We start from the raw sequence: 16,776 nt of genomic DNA on the forward strand, positions 1-16,776 counted from the left end.
TCTCGAAAGAGAATTTTCCATTAAAAACATCTCAGAAGTCAGCAGGTTTTTAATTTGAAGTTTAAAAGCAACTAAATGCTTCTCATTCCTCCTTTCCAAATGATCTGTTCTACAAGTATTCCTAAAGCAAATGCAACTTCAATCATTGTATACACATCTTAACAAAATTAGCCTCTGTTTCCTGCTGCGTGCCTCCCTAAATTTATACAAAGTCAAACCACATCAGGGATTGTTGCTCCAAAATTTCTTGAGCTGATATTTTAATCAAAAAGGTCATAGCCTTAGATGATACATATGAGGTAATTTCAGGTCTAACCAGTGGCATGATGATAAATGTTTAACCACAGGCTCTGCAGGGAAAAAAAAATTCCTGATTTGCAGCATTTTTCAATTTTCATGGTGCAAAAACTCCCATTGTGACATCCTTGAAGGCAGAGTAGGGAGGAGATGTAGCCACAGTCCACACCCGGACAAGCACTCGAGTTTCCATCAAAACATCCAGAAAGTCTCTAAAATCGCCCTTTGGCCAGAATTACTAAAGGGGTGCAGATAAGAATTGTGCTGAACAGCCCAAGGCTGAGAGCTGGGCTGCCAAGACCCTCACGCTATCCTTTAAGTTACTCACTATGTCATTTTGGGTCAGATACCTAACATTTCTGCTACACTATTCCCTCATTTGTTAAATATTAACGAATAAAGTTTCTCTCTCATAAGATTGTTGTGATGATTAAATGAAACAGCACATCAAAATTCTTAAAAGTGTTCTTGGCATATACCAAGGCAAAATAATAGGCTAGTACTTGTAAATGTTAGGCATTGTTCTCCCAGAATTTACGATTCCCACAATCATAAAGTTTTACACTTTCTCACCTAAATCTTTCAGAAGTCCTTAAAAACCACCCGGTTTCACAGCAGTACTCTGAGAGGAGCCAGTTAGAAAGAGATGGGCAACGAATACGAAGACATCCCTTAGCTTCCAGTCCAAGTTGACAAGGCTTAGGTCTGCCACCTTTGGCAAACAGTTTTACTTCTAAGACCTTTAGTTCTTTTATTAGCGAAGTGCGGAAGGTAACGATCGCCCTGCCAACTGCATAGGATTGCGGGGAGACTGATGCGAGGTGATGAAACTGAGAGTCCTTGGAGGAGGACACCAGTGAGGGGTATTACGATATTACTAATCCAGTTTAGAAACCAAGACGCCATGGGGGCATGGAAGCATTAAAACAGACAGTGAAAAGTCTTGTGTCATCTGAGTAAAAGAAAAACAAAACAAAGCCTATAGTTTCACCAGGAAGCATCTAAACATTTTTCTTCCCACGAAAGAGAAATTTTCAAATAAATGGAACTGTCCTCTGAAATGTCACACATGTTCAAATGAATTAAGGACCATGGGGAACTAAGCTAACAGAGTATCTATAAAATTATTACTTTCTGGAAAAGCAATTACAACAGAAAATTAATAAATATTACATGTAATTTATCAAATGAAAGATGAAACATGCAGGTATACCAGATGATTTGCATTATGCTATCATAAGATGCACAGGGTACATATTTAAGTAATTCTTAAAGGAAAAAGTTCTTTAGCTGTGTAAATAAATATAAAAAATAAAATGTCAAGGACAGATTGAAGAAATCTTAAACTTGCTCAGTTACATTCAGTCAATAACGAGCTCACATGGAAGTGAAGGAGCAGGGGAAGTTATAGGAGCAACATCAGATTTTAAATATTTACGCTTTGAATCTTTATTTACTTGGAGGAATCAGATGTACTTATACACATCCAGTGAAAGTTAACCAAGAAAACGGTTCTGCATAGAGTTTAAAATCTAAAAGTGTGCCTATGATATTTTTTCTTAATTTATGGCTACAAACCATGCTTTAACAGAGGAGTTACTATCTGTGGACAAAGAAGAAAATTGCCTGTGCATCATGGCCCTCACCAGGTCATTTCCTATCAGTTATGAGTGTAAATCCTCATTAAAAACTGGAGGAGTACAATACGTGATATGCAGATATCTCCAAGCTCCCTTATTTGGGGGGTAATTAAAAACTGTGTGCCTAGCATGTTACCCTTCTAAAAAAAGAGAAAAATAAGAAGTAAAAATTTGTAGTCAACTATTTAAATAGACATATGATACTTATAAGTTGGGAATTTGAGTAGATTGGGTCAAGGGTGGAGACAAGAGGGTCATGAGGCACCTTTTTACATTATTTTGATTTTTTAATTATGTGAATTTATTAACTATTTAACAACATTTTGTGGGGTTTTCGTGTGTGTGTGTGTGTGTGTGTGTGTGTGTGTGTGTATTTAAACCAAATACACATCAATATAAAAAAACTTCAAACTCACTTCTGGTTTAACATTTCCCACCTTCCCAAGCTCAGTCCTGCCCCTACCAGGGACCTGCAGAAGGGAGGGGTCTGAGAAATGTCTCAACTCACCGTGTTCCACTTCCTGTCCTACTCATGCTGCTATTTCTCATTGTTCAAAATGTGGTGGCCAGTGCAGAAAATTATGGGGTTAAAGGTCTGACAATGATACAGGGTGCAGCCAAAGGGGGCCCCCCCCCAGAAAAAGATTTGGAATGGTGTCCAGAATTCAAAGTGTATGGGAATGATGGAGAGACATATAAGATGTCCTCACCCCACCCCCACAGGTGTGAGTTGGGGGGGAAGGGACAGTTTTGCACAGCCACAGCCTTGCAGCTAATCCATGGCATTGTCTTTTAACATATCTATAGCCTCTGGCGGTCACTTGGATATGTTAAATGGCTGTGGCCAGGCTTGGAGCTAGGGGGATGAAGTCACTTCCCCCCAAGATATAACTGGGGGCAGGTCCCCCCAAGTTACAGCGCTTGCGTAGGGGCTTGGAGAAGATTGGCTCGAGGACATGGGATGATTACTGCCCAGACTAACGATGGCAGCCCAGTAAACTTGTATTAATACAGAATACTGGCAGGTGTAACTGATCTTGGGAGGAGTCGGAAATAGGGGTACAGAGGAAGGTGGGTGCTGGGATTTAAGAGCCAGGCACGGCAGCCATTGGGAGAGAGCCACGCGGTTTCAGCAGAGTGAGGACCCCCTGTTGGTGGGGTGAAAGAGGGAGCCACGTGGTTTTGGTGGAGTGTGGACCCCCTCTTTCCCAGGTGAAAGGGAAAAACCACGCAGTTTGGCCAGAATGGAGATCCCTGCAGCCAGGTGAAGAAGACAGCCACATACTTTTGGTGGAGTGCGGACTCCTGCAGCTTTGGTAGAAGAGGCCCACGCGGCTTTGGGGTGCCCCCTTTGGCCGCGGGGCCTGAAAAGCAACAGAGACTTTGACTGGAACTGGGTACAAAGGACTCTTGCCAGTGGACCATGAGAGGGTACCACAGTACTTTGGATTAACTCGAGATCCTGCACAGTGACACAGCTGACGGTGCCAGCGGCCTGCAACACAGACGTGTGCTCTTTTCCTGATTTACGGTACCCGGAATTGGGACAGCGGGGGAAGGGAGCACTGTGTGGGTGTAGGTGTACAACCTAAAGAACTTTGATATTTTAGTGGTGGCATTAGGCCTGAATAGCATTAAATAAACATTTTGTTTCCTTTTCACAAATCTCTGGCTTTAAGAGATGTGTTTCCAATTGGCGGCGGACAGAAGGGCCCAGTAGATTTTAGTATTTTGGTTTTTGGGAGGGGCCCCTGTTGTACAGCAGTTTTGGGCATCCCTAGGTGGGCCAAATATTGTATTGCCCCTCCCTTGGACCTCCTCTTGTTCGGTAACAACAAGACTCTTGTGTTTTTTGTCATCTATGTGACACATGCCCACACGTTGGTTATTTTTTCTCCTGGGGGGATTTCGTGGGCCCTTCAGAGACAACTCACTCACTACACCAAGAGGGTACCTTGAACATTACACATTACCCAACATTTGGGCCAAATATTTAGGATTTATACCCTTGCTCCTATATCAACAATCACTCCATGCAGCCTCTTTTTCACTTTCTTAAGTCAGTTTCTTTGGTTACTCCTTTAAAAGACCTGTGGTCCACCTGCCTCATGACTTTTTAAAAAACTGAGTGCCTTTTCTCTGCTGAACTCTGGACGTGCGTGTTTCTCCCTCCACAGGGTCTCTCTTAACTGTGGATTCAATGTAGTGTCAAGCCTGCCATTTTTATCTTTTTTTTGAGATGTGAGTCAGCCAACGTCAGTCTTCCCTGAACTCCAAAAGACACTGGGGACATCTCTCAAGAATTGCCACATCCTACTTTACTGAGTCTTCTATTATTAGCACCAGAGTCCCTAGGACTCCCCACCATGACTTGAGGCCAAGGGTAAGTACCCTCTTAGAAAAGACAGAGAAAACATACAGTTTTCCCTTTAGGCTAGGGTTTCTTAACAACGATGCTGTTAACTGGATAATTCTTTCTATTGGAGGATTTTCCTGTGCACTGTAGGATGTTTAAGAGAATCACTAGCCTGTACCAATCACACCCCCAGTAGCAATACAGTAGCACACCCCCATCAATCAAGCCAACGTCTTTGGTTGCCAAATGACCCCTGGAGGGCAAATAGCCTGGTTGAAAGCCACAGTTTTCAAATAACAATCCCTGTTTTCTAATCTCTTTACTACTCTGATCATTATGAAGCTAGCTGCTGGGGTTTGGGTGATGATCAAATACTCATTTGGGACTGCCCCTAAGTAAGCCCTGCACAGAGTCTCTGACGCACACATGTCATGGAACGTGTGTCCACGTGATACCCATTTCCTCAGAACAAACTCTGAAATCTTGAGATAATAGGAAAATCCTGCATAAGTGAAAATTAGCATAGACTTATATCTGTTTCTGACATTTAAAAATCTGGGCCTAAAGACGGTAAGGGTAATGGGAGAAGAGACTTTAATTTGCTCATTTTATGATTATATTGTTTGATTACTTTTAGATATTCAAACATTTGTATTAAAATGTGTATTTTTGAAAGAAAATGTGCATAGTTCAGTTAAGAAGCTACACTAGCATTACGCTAAGTGAAATAAGCCAGACAGTGAGGGACAAATACCATATCATCTCACCTTTAACTGGAACATAATCAACAAAACAAACAAGCAAGCAAAATATAACCAGAGACAATGAAATTAAGAACAATCTGACAGTAACCAGAGGGGAGTGGGGAGGGATAATGAAGGGAAGGGTTTTTAGAAACTACTATAAAGGACACATGGACAAAACCAAGCAGGAGGGTGTAAGCAAAGGAGGGAGGTGGGTTCAGTCGGGGTGGGGGGGAGTGGTGGGGGGAAAATGCAGTAAATGCAACTGTAATTGAACAATAAAATAATTTTTAAAAAGGTGTACGAAGAACTTCTTAAATTTGAATAAGAGTTGACTTTAATTTCATGATTGAGATCTGCTAAATTCATGTTTGAGATATAGAGACATCAAGGAAAAGGAAAAAGGGAAGAGAGGCACAGAAGATAAAAGGGAGAAGAAGTTAGAACTTACCTCGTTTCATCAATATAAACTGCTTCCAACACCGATGCTGCATATTCAATGTTCTTCTTTAAGTCTACGACGTTCACATCACCTTTTTCCAGCTGCTTCACTAAGCATCTTAATCTATTTCCAAAAGTAGGGAGACAGAGAGAGAGAGATCGGGGTGGGGGGAGAGAGAGAGACATTTATTACAACTATGCAGAAAATACTCCAATATTAAATACACCAATCTAGTATAACTTTTAACATATCTTTCTAAGTCAAATAGAGATATTTTTCAGAGGTATTTCGGGTATAGTTAAGATCAATTTTTATCACTTAAACAACTATGAGAAATTCTATTCACTTCTCAGTAATATTAGGGCTGTAGGCTGCTTGTTTAGGTATCGTATTTCAAAAATAGTCTTTCTGAAAATTCAAGACAACATACATACTTTCATAAAAGGATATTCCTAACGCTAGAATTTATTCTGTGGTTCTGCTTATTAAGAGTTTGCACTAAGAGAATATTTAAAGGGTACTCTTTTTGACCATTACTGTAGAAATTCACTGTATACAGCAATAAAAACAAAAATAAAGGCAAAGTGCCAAACAAATATAATCAAGAGGAGAAAAAAATATATGTTTGTATGCTTAGTTTTTTTACTGCAATTTTTTCACCTGAGACAAATCTATAATCTATTTTCTCTTGATTTTTGTCTATAGGGTGGTATGTTCCAACTCTTTGAGGAGTTTTAAGACATAAGGATTAGCTAAACACATCTGGATTTCTGACTCACAGAAACTGTGAGATAATTAATGTTATTGTTCTAGGGGACTAAATTTTGGGGATAACTTTTATGTAGCAATAGATATTTCATAGAATAGGATAACACAAATTATTTCAATAAGTTTCTAACACTTTTAGAAACTATATGCATTAAGTATAAAACCAAATGTTTCTGAAAATACTGCTCTGTATTAGGCAGTAAAAGAAAACATATTCCTTAATCCCTATATACTATAGATAAACAACGTAAAGACAATTTATTCATTTTCCTAAGTCAACAGACAAAATTTAGATCTACTCCTGCCCCAAAATATTTCAGATAGGAATGGAGTACATCTACTTTTAGACATTGTCTTAGAGATAGTATAGCAGGTTTTCTGAAAACATGTTTTGGATGATTTTCAGTATCGAGGTGAGGGTATAAAGACAATTTAAACATTTTAGCAAGGGTATTTGACATCCCTGATCCATAAGAAACAGTTTATTTCTGCATGGGGGCAAAGACACATCTAGATTAAAACTTCTTATTGGGAAGCTACAAATACTTTTTGTACCATACATTTTTATATTATATAATATTAGCAGAACATAGCATTGCAAAATAAATTCTATATACCAACAGGTAAGTGTCATTTATACAGAGGCAGCAAAACTGAACAAAACCAACCAGAACAGTTTTTTAGGAAAAATCAAGTCTGACCTTGAAGCTTGCATAAAACCTAGACCGTGATGATAATGGAGCAACATTACAGAAATTTGATATTTTAGTAAGGTTCATGGCCTGATCCCTGTGACCTGATCTCTTAATTCAGTGTGAAATTAAATGAAAGAGTTTCACAGTTTGCAATGGCTTAAAAACATATCACTCATGTGTCTTTCTTGTGAAAATTACTTGGTACACCTGGGTTGTATGCAGTTTTAAAAACAGCAAGTACTTCAGATGGTTGCTTCCCCTTCTTTCTGAACAGATGAACTCTGATTTCAGTTGAGGTAGTCATTTCTGCACAAAGAAACCACTTTTCCCTGGCTCTCTTTAAGGTAGGTAATGTCATGGTATTGCATTCTGGCCAAGGGGAATAAATGGAGGTTGTTAAGAGTTCCAGGACAATAATTTTGAGGAGGGCTAACTCAGCTGGAAGGAGTTCTCTTTTTGCCTGTTTTGTGCTGGCTGAAATGCAATTGATTTATCTCAATGTCCATCAGTCATCTAGGATCACATAGTGACCTGGCAGAAGAAAGTCTTCCATAAGGATGACAGGGAAGGAAGATGGAAGTAGCCTTGATCCCAGGCTGGGAATCCACCTGAGTGAAATCATCTATCTCTGTACTTATTTTCTATAAGAGAAAAAAGTTCTGTGTTTAAGCCAATATTATTTTGAGAATTTCTTTGATATGCTGCTAGACTCAATTTTTTAACTATTTTTCATCACCATTTATCCCTCTATAGCCTCCCCATGTCTCCCCACCCACTCCCCAGTGCAATCATCACACTATTGTCCATAACCAATAAATCAAAAGAATAAGAAGTGACTCAAAATGAAGAACTCAGGAAAAGGAGAATTGTCACATAAATGAAAGGAGACACCCCTGGGAAACTATCTACCTAACTCCTTCCTAACTCCTGACAGCCTGCAGGTGTTCCCAGGGAAATGATCAGACCCTCATCAGATCAGCAGGTCACACCTGATGGAGCTTGTGGTGACATCAAGAGGTCCTAACACTGGGACATGAACATGCCCTTCCACAGAGACATCTTTGTGGCTTAAAAAAATATTATGAATTATTATATCTTACCAGGGGTATAATGCTATAATCTGATATAAGAAAAAGCTCTGAAAAAATATTCCACAAAGGTTTTACTACCCAATTAGAAAATCTAGTTAAGGTGGGATCATAATCTGTAAACCATGAACTCTCAAACACACATGCACACACACAAATGGGCACGTCTGCATGCATGCACACACACACTTCGAGTAGCATGCTTCGGTTACATATATCCTTATTTCTCATCAATTTTATTAAAGTAATTAAAATTCTAATATATACTACCAAAAGCATGAAAAATCTAAAGGAGAATTAAACTTTTAGTGGTTTCTTTCTGAAAGAAAATTACTCTGATCCTTGATAATTCATAAGAAATTTAAAATCAGCCTGAATAATAAGAACAGAACATTCTTTGATCTTCTTAGCTTTTTGGAGAGACTTCCTTGCCTTCTAATGATCAGAACACTTAAAAAACAGAAGACAGAAATGAAAATAGAAATGCCACTTTTGAAAATAAACTATTGGTTCTGTAATTCAACCAAGCAGTTGCAGAAGAGAAATAATTTCCACCTTTGAACAAAGAGTACTGAGCTGTAGAAAGTAATTGAGCATTTTTAATCCAAATATAGAACTGCCACTTTTCAAATGAAAAAACTCAATATAAAACGATGTAGTTTTCATAATCAAGTTCTGCAAATATTGCAAAGTTACTTTATAAGATCCTGCTACGTGACCCAAACTTGCAAAAAAGCCACCCACCTAACTGAGAATACTCTCATATTAACAAGTCTTGTGTGCCTTTACTAACTCCAGCATATCAAATGCCAAGGTTATCTCTAATGCTGTAGACCTTTAATAATAAATACATTAATAAGGAAAATTTAAAAGAGAATTGATAAAACACTGTATTCCTATTAATGTCCCCATTTGTGACCTGATTGGAATAAAAAAGTGAGAAGGTATGATTTTCAGAATGCTATAATAAAAAAGTAGAAGTGAAGCTAAAAGAATAGCTACAGCAGATATTAGCATTAAAATATGGTCACACATAGGAGTATGCCAAGTCACACATAGGGATATTCAGAGCAAGAAGCTACATCATTTTCAGTGAGTTCTGCTTGCCTCTGATCCCAACATGATAAAAAAGATAAGAAGTGACTAAATAACGAAATTGCTATTCTATTCTGCAGGTCAGTTCTTAGGAAATTAAATCCTAACCTTGGTCTAAGAAGCAAAGCTTACAAATATAAAGTCTTTTAAAGACATTTTTTCTTTCACATGGGCAAATGTTATCATTGCAAAGCTCCTTAATACCTTTATTTTATGAAATGAAATAAATATGAGATAAATAACTTCCAAAACAATTGATATCATTTAAAAACTGGAACAATTATAAGGCAAAGATTATTAGCCTTTGATACAGATTTACACTCTACATTTAAAGAAAAATAATCTCACTGAGATGAAGAATATATAAGGGAAAAGTATTTTTAAGTACAAAAAGATATATAATTATTCTCCCACTTCTCCCGAATTCAAAATTTAGGTAAACTCTTTATCACTTTACTTCAAGAGTAAACTTTTTACTACAGAACTGTCATTGCATAATTTCCAGCATGTTAAAGAATTCCCTTTAAGTACAGAGACTGAAATACTCAAATAGTTAGAAATGCTTTCAAGATCAATTTTTTCCTCCTTGGAGGCAAAAGAACATATTGACCCTAAAAAGGAAAATAATCATTTGTCTCCAATTACTGTTACCCCTCTGAAACACTGTGGGTATGTGGACTCAAGGATTTTCTTTAAAACTTTATATATTTAAATAAATATGTATATTACAGATTTAAATACACATGTATTTAAACACACTGAAGTATATCATAGACTTAAATATATTTATAAATATACTTATAGATATACTTATTTTATATATTAAATTTATTTTATATATAAATTTAAATATGTGTTTTGATGAAGCAAAAGTAGTAACCTTCTCCTACCAGTAAGGTATTTATTTAAACCAGAAAAGAAGGATTAGGAACAGGGTACATACACAGCAGACCCACTGAAGAACAGTTTATTTTATGACGTTCTGTTGGACCTCTTCAAACACATGTTTAGCACTAAGCTCAGACAGCCACTCTGTGCTAAATATCTTTGAGTTGTCTCTCTAGATGTGCTGGACTGCCCTCTGCTGCTCCCTGCCCTGGGAGGGGAAATGTAGAGACTACACCAGGCATCCAGTTGGGTTTCACAGATGGGCAGCATCAGCAGGAGACAGAGGGAGAAGAGTGAAGCCATTGTACAATTCTTCTATTCTCCCCGGAGGGTCACTCTTCATCCCCAGAGGTCACTTGTCAGGCAGCCCTCTCCTTACCCATCTTTCTCAGTATGTCTGTATCTCTCTTTCATCAGGGATAACACATCCCTGGAGTCCCATGCTACTAGCCCAGAAGTATTGTGGTATCCCGGTGGTTCCCTACACTCATCCCACAACTCTGTAAACACTCCCTTTATTCATTGCTCCTCAAATTACCTATTTTGACTGTGTCATCTTCTTTGCCAAAATTCTATCACATCACCTACAGTGCTGCGCCCTCATACCTGAGACTCACTATGGTCCCGTGTGGGTGTTGAAACTGCTGTAGAGACGGGGCTGTAAAAACAGTGGGGCCTCACTCTACTTACCTTCACCCTTTTACTGCTATTCACAGAGAGGGCAACACACGGGCTGGAGGGCTACTTTCAGTTTTCTGTAGTGCTCCTCATTAAATTGAGCTCTGGCTTATGGAAACTGCACAAAATGCTTAGGGGCTTCATAGGAAATGTAGAAGAGCGTGACACCAAAGGGTCACTTCAACACTGGAGGGCCCAACCCCTGAACTGGGTATTAATGGGGCTTAGCTGATGCTGGCTGGGTCATCTTGAGAACACATGACATAATTTTTTAATTAAGAACAAAAGAAATAGACAAAAAAGAGATTTGTGGTTTGCATTTAAGCCTGGTTGGTTTTAAAATGTCCTGATAACTGCTCATCCCTGAAATTTTATTAACAAGATATAAGAGCTACAGAGAGAAAGAATAGGAAAGACTATAATAACAGAGAAAATTTTACAACAGAGTTTTGGAGAAATTAAATAGTGAGATGTGGTAATTGACTTAGCAGATCCAAGCAAGGGAAACAAGTCAGAGTGCTTTCAAAGGGCGAGAGCAAGACAATCCCTACTTAATCTCAGAACAGTTCAGGAGGTCGGGACGCTGAAGATTTTATAGTTCAGGAGCATGAAAATCTTTTGGGGACTTTCAAATTCCTTTCTCTAGCCCCACTATACTTACCTTTCCCCATAGCAAACCTGGAAAGAAGACAGGACTGCCACACTGAAAGGCAGCATGTTGAATGATGCCTCAGGCTCCTTCCTCCCACCTATTTACTGAGTTTACAGACAGGAGAGACTGAAAACTTCAGAGAAATGACATTTCGGAAACAAACAGTTCACAGCTTGCTCAGCCTTAGTGAAACTCAGCAGGTGACAAGCACCACCAAAGTGCAGAGAGACTCTATCACTTTTCAGAGCCGCACTCTTTAATTAATTAATGGCCTATTGACAGTGGATAAGCATTGAAGGAAAACCTCCAACATGAAAGACATAGACTAATACAACAAAACAAAGAAAAGTGGAAGATACTAAAACACAGAGATCAAGGGAAAAGTTTTAAAAAACTGAGAAACAGATTCATCTATAAAAAAGAACATAGTGTAACATTTAAAAATGTTATAAATGGTGATGAAAGAGCTCTTGGAAATTAACACTAGTGATTTACATAAAAATGTAAATAGAAGGGGTAGAGGAAAAAGTCCTATATCCTATAAAGTGTACGAAAAGCCAGCAAGATGAATAATAGACTAATAAAGATAAGAAAATTCAAAGTCTAGTTCAGAATATCTAATATTCAGCTAGCTAGAGTTCTAGACATTGGGAATAGTGGAAATTATCAAAGAAAAAGTCAGTTTCTCAGAACTAAGAATCTCCCTTTTGAAAGGGCCCAACAAGGTCAGTTTCCTGGGCCTGAAATTTGTCAACCATACAGGATCTTTTGCTTAGAACGACCCCACCCTTGGATAGTGTTCTGCGATCACCATCTTGAAATTCTTTTAATAAGAAGCCCCACATTTTCATTTTATATTAGGCCTTGTATACTATTTAGCTGGTCCTGGGGTCAGCCTAGAAGTCTAAAGTCAGTCAAACTATCAATCAAGTTTGAAAAAAGAAGAAAAGCATTTTCATGCATTTAGTGACCAAAAACTTGACTCTCTATGCATTCTTTCTCAGGAAACCACCATGAGATGCATTTGACCAAAACAACAACATAAGAAAAACTCTAACACAAGTAAGTGAAGAAGGGAAGTCCTGGAATGAACCATGTTCCCATCCTAGGAATTATCTAGTCTGGACTAAAGAAGGAGTGCAGAGAAAAGTAGAGGGAAGTCTCTAGGGGAAGAAATGGGGCTGGTGAACAATGGAACTGATAAGATGCCTGGAGCTTTGCTTTGACAGAGCAGCTGAGCATTCATAAAGCTGTAAAACATAATTAAAAAATACAAGAATTATTAAGTGAAGGGGAAAAAAGTTATACAAGATAGAAAAGTTATTTGACTGACACTATTTAATTGGCAAATGAATAATATTTACAAATCACAATGCAATAAACAATAGTGACTGAAAAATAAGGTGTAATATATCTTTCAAAAACATAAGAGTAAAGAAGTTGGTGAAGGTATTGTAGGAGAGCAATTTCTTCTGTTATCATGAATGTCAATTGTTAAAGTCTGAAATTAATAAATCAAGAAATAGTAAAAGCATATTGTTTGGAAATATGCTACAAAGGGAAAAACTAAAAAGAATTAAATCATTGTGATTATTTTCATCTGGGAAATTGATTGCTTTTCAGTAATAATAAAAAGAATTTTAATGACAATCTATTCGAGTGTCCAATACATTACTTACAAAACAAGTGATTTAACTTAGAAGTTAGGTCCTTTACTTGGTAGTTTTGGAATCACAGCCCATGACAAATTTAAATGACAGAAAAATAACAAGATGTCAAAATTCATCTTAAAGTGGAGGCTAAAAAAGACTTTGAAAGGGTACAAAGTGTTCCTATCATAAGTTGATGGCTATGTTAAACTCCAGTTGTTCTAGGCTCTTTTAGACACATAGTGAAGCCCAGGGAAAGAAAATGCCAATGATAATTAAAGATACACCTGTTCCTCACATGTTCCACATCCGTGAACTAACAGACTGAACACAGGCACATATGTTTCAGATTTGAGGTAGGCACACAAAGGGAGATATATATTATGTAAAGAAGTGAAAGGAACATAATGTACAATATGAAGTAGAATGAACCATGATGGCTAAATTTATTACACACTTTTTTGCAAATCCAGAAAGAGAAGAAGGTATATCAAGTTGTGCTACAAAAGTTAATTTAGAATGTGAATAGTTTTGATCTGCGGTATATGGAAAAATTATTTATGTATTATGGGCAAAACTTTAAGATCTTACAGATACTTGTCAATGCTAAAAAACAAAATGAAGTAGTAATTCGTGCTGATCCAAATATAAGAGCAGACTCAGAAGTCAATATTTGCTTGACATTCCAAAGAGAGTACAACCCTGTTCTCTGTAGAACTAAATGACTAAATTTGTGGGGGGAGGGGAAAAAAACCTGGTATGATTGACCAATGCAAGAAGGTTTGAAATTATTTTTTAATTTTTTAAAGTAGGCCAAACACTGTTTAAACAGATCTGTCCAGAATAGTAAAAACAAGAGCATCAATAGTGGCAAGCTTAAATTTGAAATTCCAAGATTCAACTTTATTTTTTTTCCAAACTCTGATCCCTTATATTGGCAAACAGATACTTCATATAGTTTCTTAGACACTCTCTATAAATTATTTTCTATTAAACAATAACCAGTGTTAATAAAAATAGATACCCTAGCAAGATTTCTAAAAAGTAGATTTTCTTTTTTGGCTTATTTTCACTGCATAAATAATACCTATATTTATTATTATTGTATTAATAATTGGCAATGAATGTTCACTGTAAATATGTAGAGGATGATCAGATTTTTTCAACATCTATAGTAGGAGAAAAAATACCATTCTGGAATTCTGTAATTAGTGTGCACAACCTAAATCATTGTAATATACAGAAATTCACAAGGCATGCCACCACCATCAAACCAGAAGCCTCCCTAACACATGATAAAATAAGGTAAATGGTTATTCCCTCCTGCTTCCTCATTTATTTAAATTCCATGGCCGTTTGGACTTAATAGCTATGCCTCTTTTTCAGCTCCAAGAATAATCTCACAGTATAGAAATTACATGTGATTTTCTAATGTTCCCAAAGTTAAAGAGCAATAGCCAGATAACAGAGATCAAAAACCCAGGGGCAATTAGTCTGTTTGTAGGGTTGATGCACTGGGGAACCAATGACCAACCAAAAAAAAGGAGTTTTGTTTTCTGGAAAGAGTAATTGTCATTGTAGACTCTACATTCTTGCACCAGACTTTTAAAACATCCTGCTTTTCTCTTCTTCATAATGAATTTGGAAGAAATTATAGAAGATTTTTGTAATATCTATTTTAAGGAAAAGAGTTTTGTAAAATCTAAATATAAAGGTTTTTCTTTTTTTACATATTTCTTTGGCTTTCTTTTTAAAATGCCTTTATCAGTGCAAATCAGGCACAAAATCAAATATCTATATTTAATTTCTAAATGTATAATTTTATACTATATAATTACATTATATATATATGTATATATATATATACATATATATATATGAAATCTTTTTATACAAATTAGCAGTTTCTTTACCTACCCCGTGTCACTCTAGGTTCTATTCACCGGAGACATCTACTCTAAAATATTTGGGCTGTTTCTTCTGAGATTTTTTCTTCATATTTTAAAATGTTATGCTTATTCTGCTATTTCTTGATTTAATAATATTGAATATTACCTATTGACTTTCTGTTATTATAGAAGAGGATTTATGTGTTTTCCATGTCTAACCATTTTACCTTACCCAAAATTATCAATAGTGTTCTATCCTGCTCACAACTTAATCAATAATCAAATGTTTATATTTTTTATGATTAACTACATAATACTCATTACATAGCAAAGTAGTATAGGAAATGTTACATTTTCATTCCTTGATTTTATAAATTTCCTTAAGCTATTATCTCATTTTTTAACCATATTTTCTGTTTATTCTATATTTCCCTCCAAATCCCATACATTTACTGAACATCAATTTCCTTTTACTCTAGAGACCTCTGTCTCAGAGCTTTTCACCTCTGGCGCAGTTCTGGATGAACTGCTAACCACAGCTGTCATCCTGAGGCCTTCTCTGCCACATTCCCTTACAGCGTTCTATAACTTCCTCTTTTCTAAATTTTTCCATTTTGCTGAAAAAATAAAATCCCACATTCTCCAGGAGTTTCCAAGAAAGCGTGCATGTGACAAATATCTTGGAGCCTCCAAATGCTAAAAATATGTGTTGTTTCATCCCATTTGGTTGACAGTTTGATAGAGTATTCTAGACTGAGGAGGATTTTCTCTCAAAATTGGAAAACTTGGCTTCATTTCTTCTCTAAAGGTCATGGCCTGGGTCACTTTTCTGCTAGGACAATTACTACTATTCCTTCTATTTACATATTTCAAAAATTCATTAAAGTATTCTATTCTTGACTGCCTTCTCTATTTTTCTTTGTTTTTGTGGGTTTATCAAATTTTACTCTTCTATCAGGTTAGGGGGGGTTTCAGTAGGAAAAAAATAAATATATGAGACAATCCACAATCTTTATTCTTGAAAATAAGTGTTATTTTCTTGCTGCCTTGTTAAATTACCAAAAAACAATATAAGGCACAGCTAAGATGAAAGCTTCTTTTTGATGAAGTAGCTAAATAACTGAACAAAAAATAACGATAATGATCCAGGAAACTCACATTTTCCATTGGTACTAAAAAACTGTAGAGCATATTTCACAAGTAGAAGAGAATCTGTCTTCTTCTGGGGCAGAAAGAAAGACTTCGGATACAAAGAACGATGAATTATAGCTCAAAGTCCATTTAGAGAGTGGGCAAGATTGAAATTTGAAGCCACTTCTTGATTTTTAATGCAATTCTTTAGTTTTTCCACTTCATTACTCCTGTCCACCCCCATGACTATAACTATAAAGGCTCAAAGAGACATATTCTAATGGGGTCTGTGTACTCCAAAATGCATGAGTCATTTTCATGTGTTAATTTTAGCACTGATTTTCTGTCTTCATCACTTTAGCATTCTCATTTGAAGGTGTGACACTCTCAAGTTCTGTAACACAGATGCTGGTTTTCCACTGCAACTTGGTTTTAAAATAAATGTCCCATGAAAAAATCACTCTGAAGGATGTTATAATAAGTGTTTTGTCTTAGTGGTTTTTAAAAGAACATTGCTTTTAAAGAAATGTTTTTTCAAGGAAACTACTTAAAACAAGCCTGGGGAACAAATGATTATGCAACTTCAAAATGATACCAATAAAATAACAAAGTAGTATTAAGAAGCCTATCTGAATGCTAACTCATTAAGTAACTCCAGTAAGCAACTCCAGTAAGCAATTTGCCCCACAAAAGAGTCAGATGTTGAGCAGATGCTGCTGCTGCTTCTGCGAAGGAGGAAATAGCTATGCACACTCAATGGACTTT

At 36.7% G+C, this 16,776-nt stretch overlaps 1 protein-coding gene across 2 annotated transcripts in view; it reads right to left on the reverse strand.

Moving 5' to 3' along the window:
- Positions 1-16,776, reverse strand: part of PDE1A (phosphodiesterase 1A) — a 294,356-nt gene that overhangs the window by 82,068 nt on the left and 195,512 nt on the right. For both annotated transcript variants that reach the window (XM_053665231.1, XM_053665232.1), the window contains exon 2: positions 5,488-5,601. In XM_053665231.1, coding sequence (XP_053521206.1) covers positions 5,488-5,601 — 114 coding nt within the window. The remainder of the gene's footprint in view (positions 1-5,487; positions 5,602-16,776) is intronic.

This window comes from Artibeus jamaicensis, unplaced genomic scaffold, assembly GCF_021234435.1.
Source record: "Artibeus jamaicensis isolate MK-2021 breed Jamaican fruit bat unplaced genomic scaffold, CSHL_Jam_final contig_391, whole genome shotgun sequence".
NCBI classification, from domain to species: domain Eukaryota; kingdom Metazoa; phylum Chordata; class Mammalia; order Chiroptera; family Phyllostomidae; genus Artibeus; species Artibeus jamaicensis.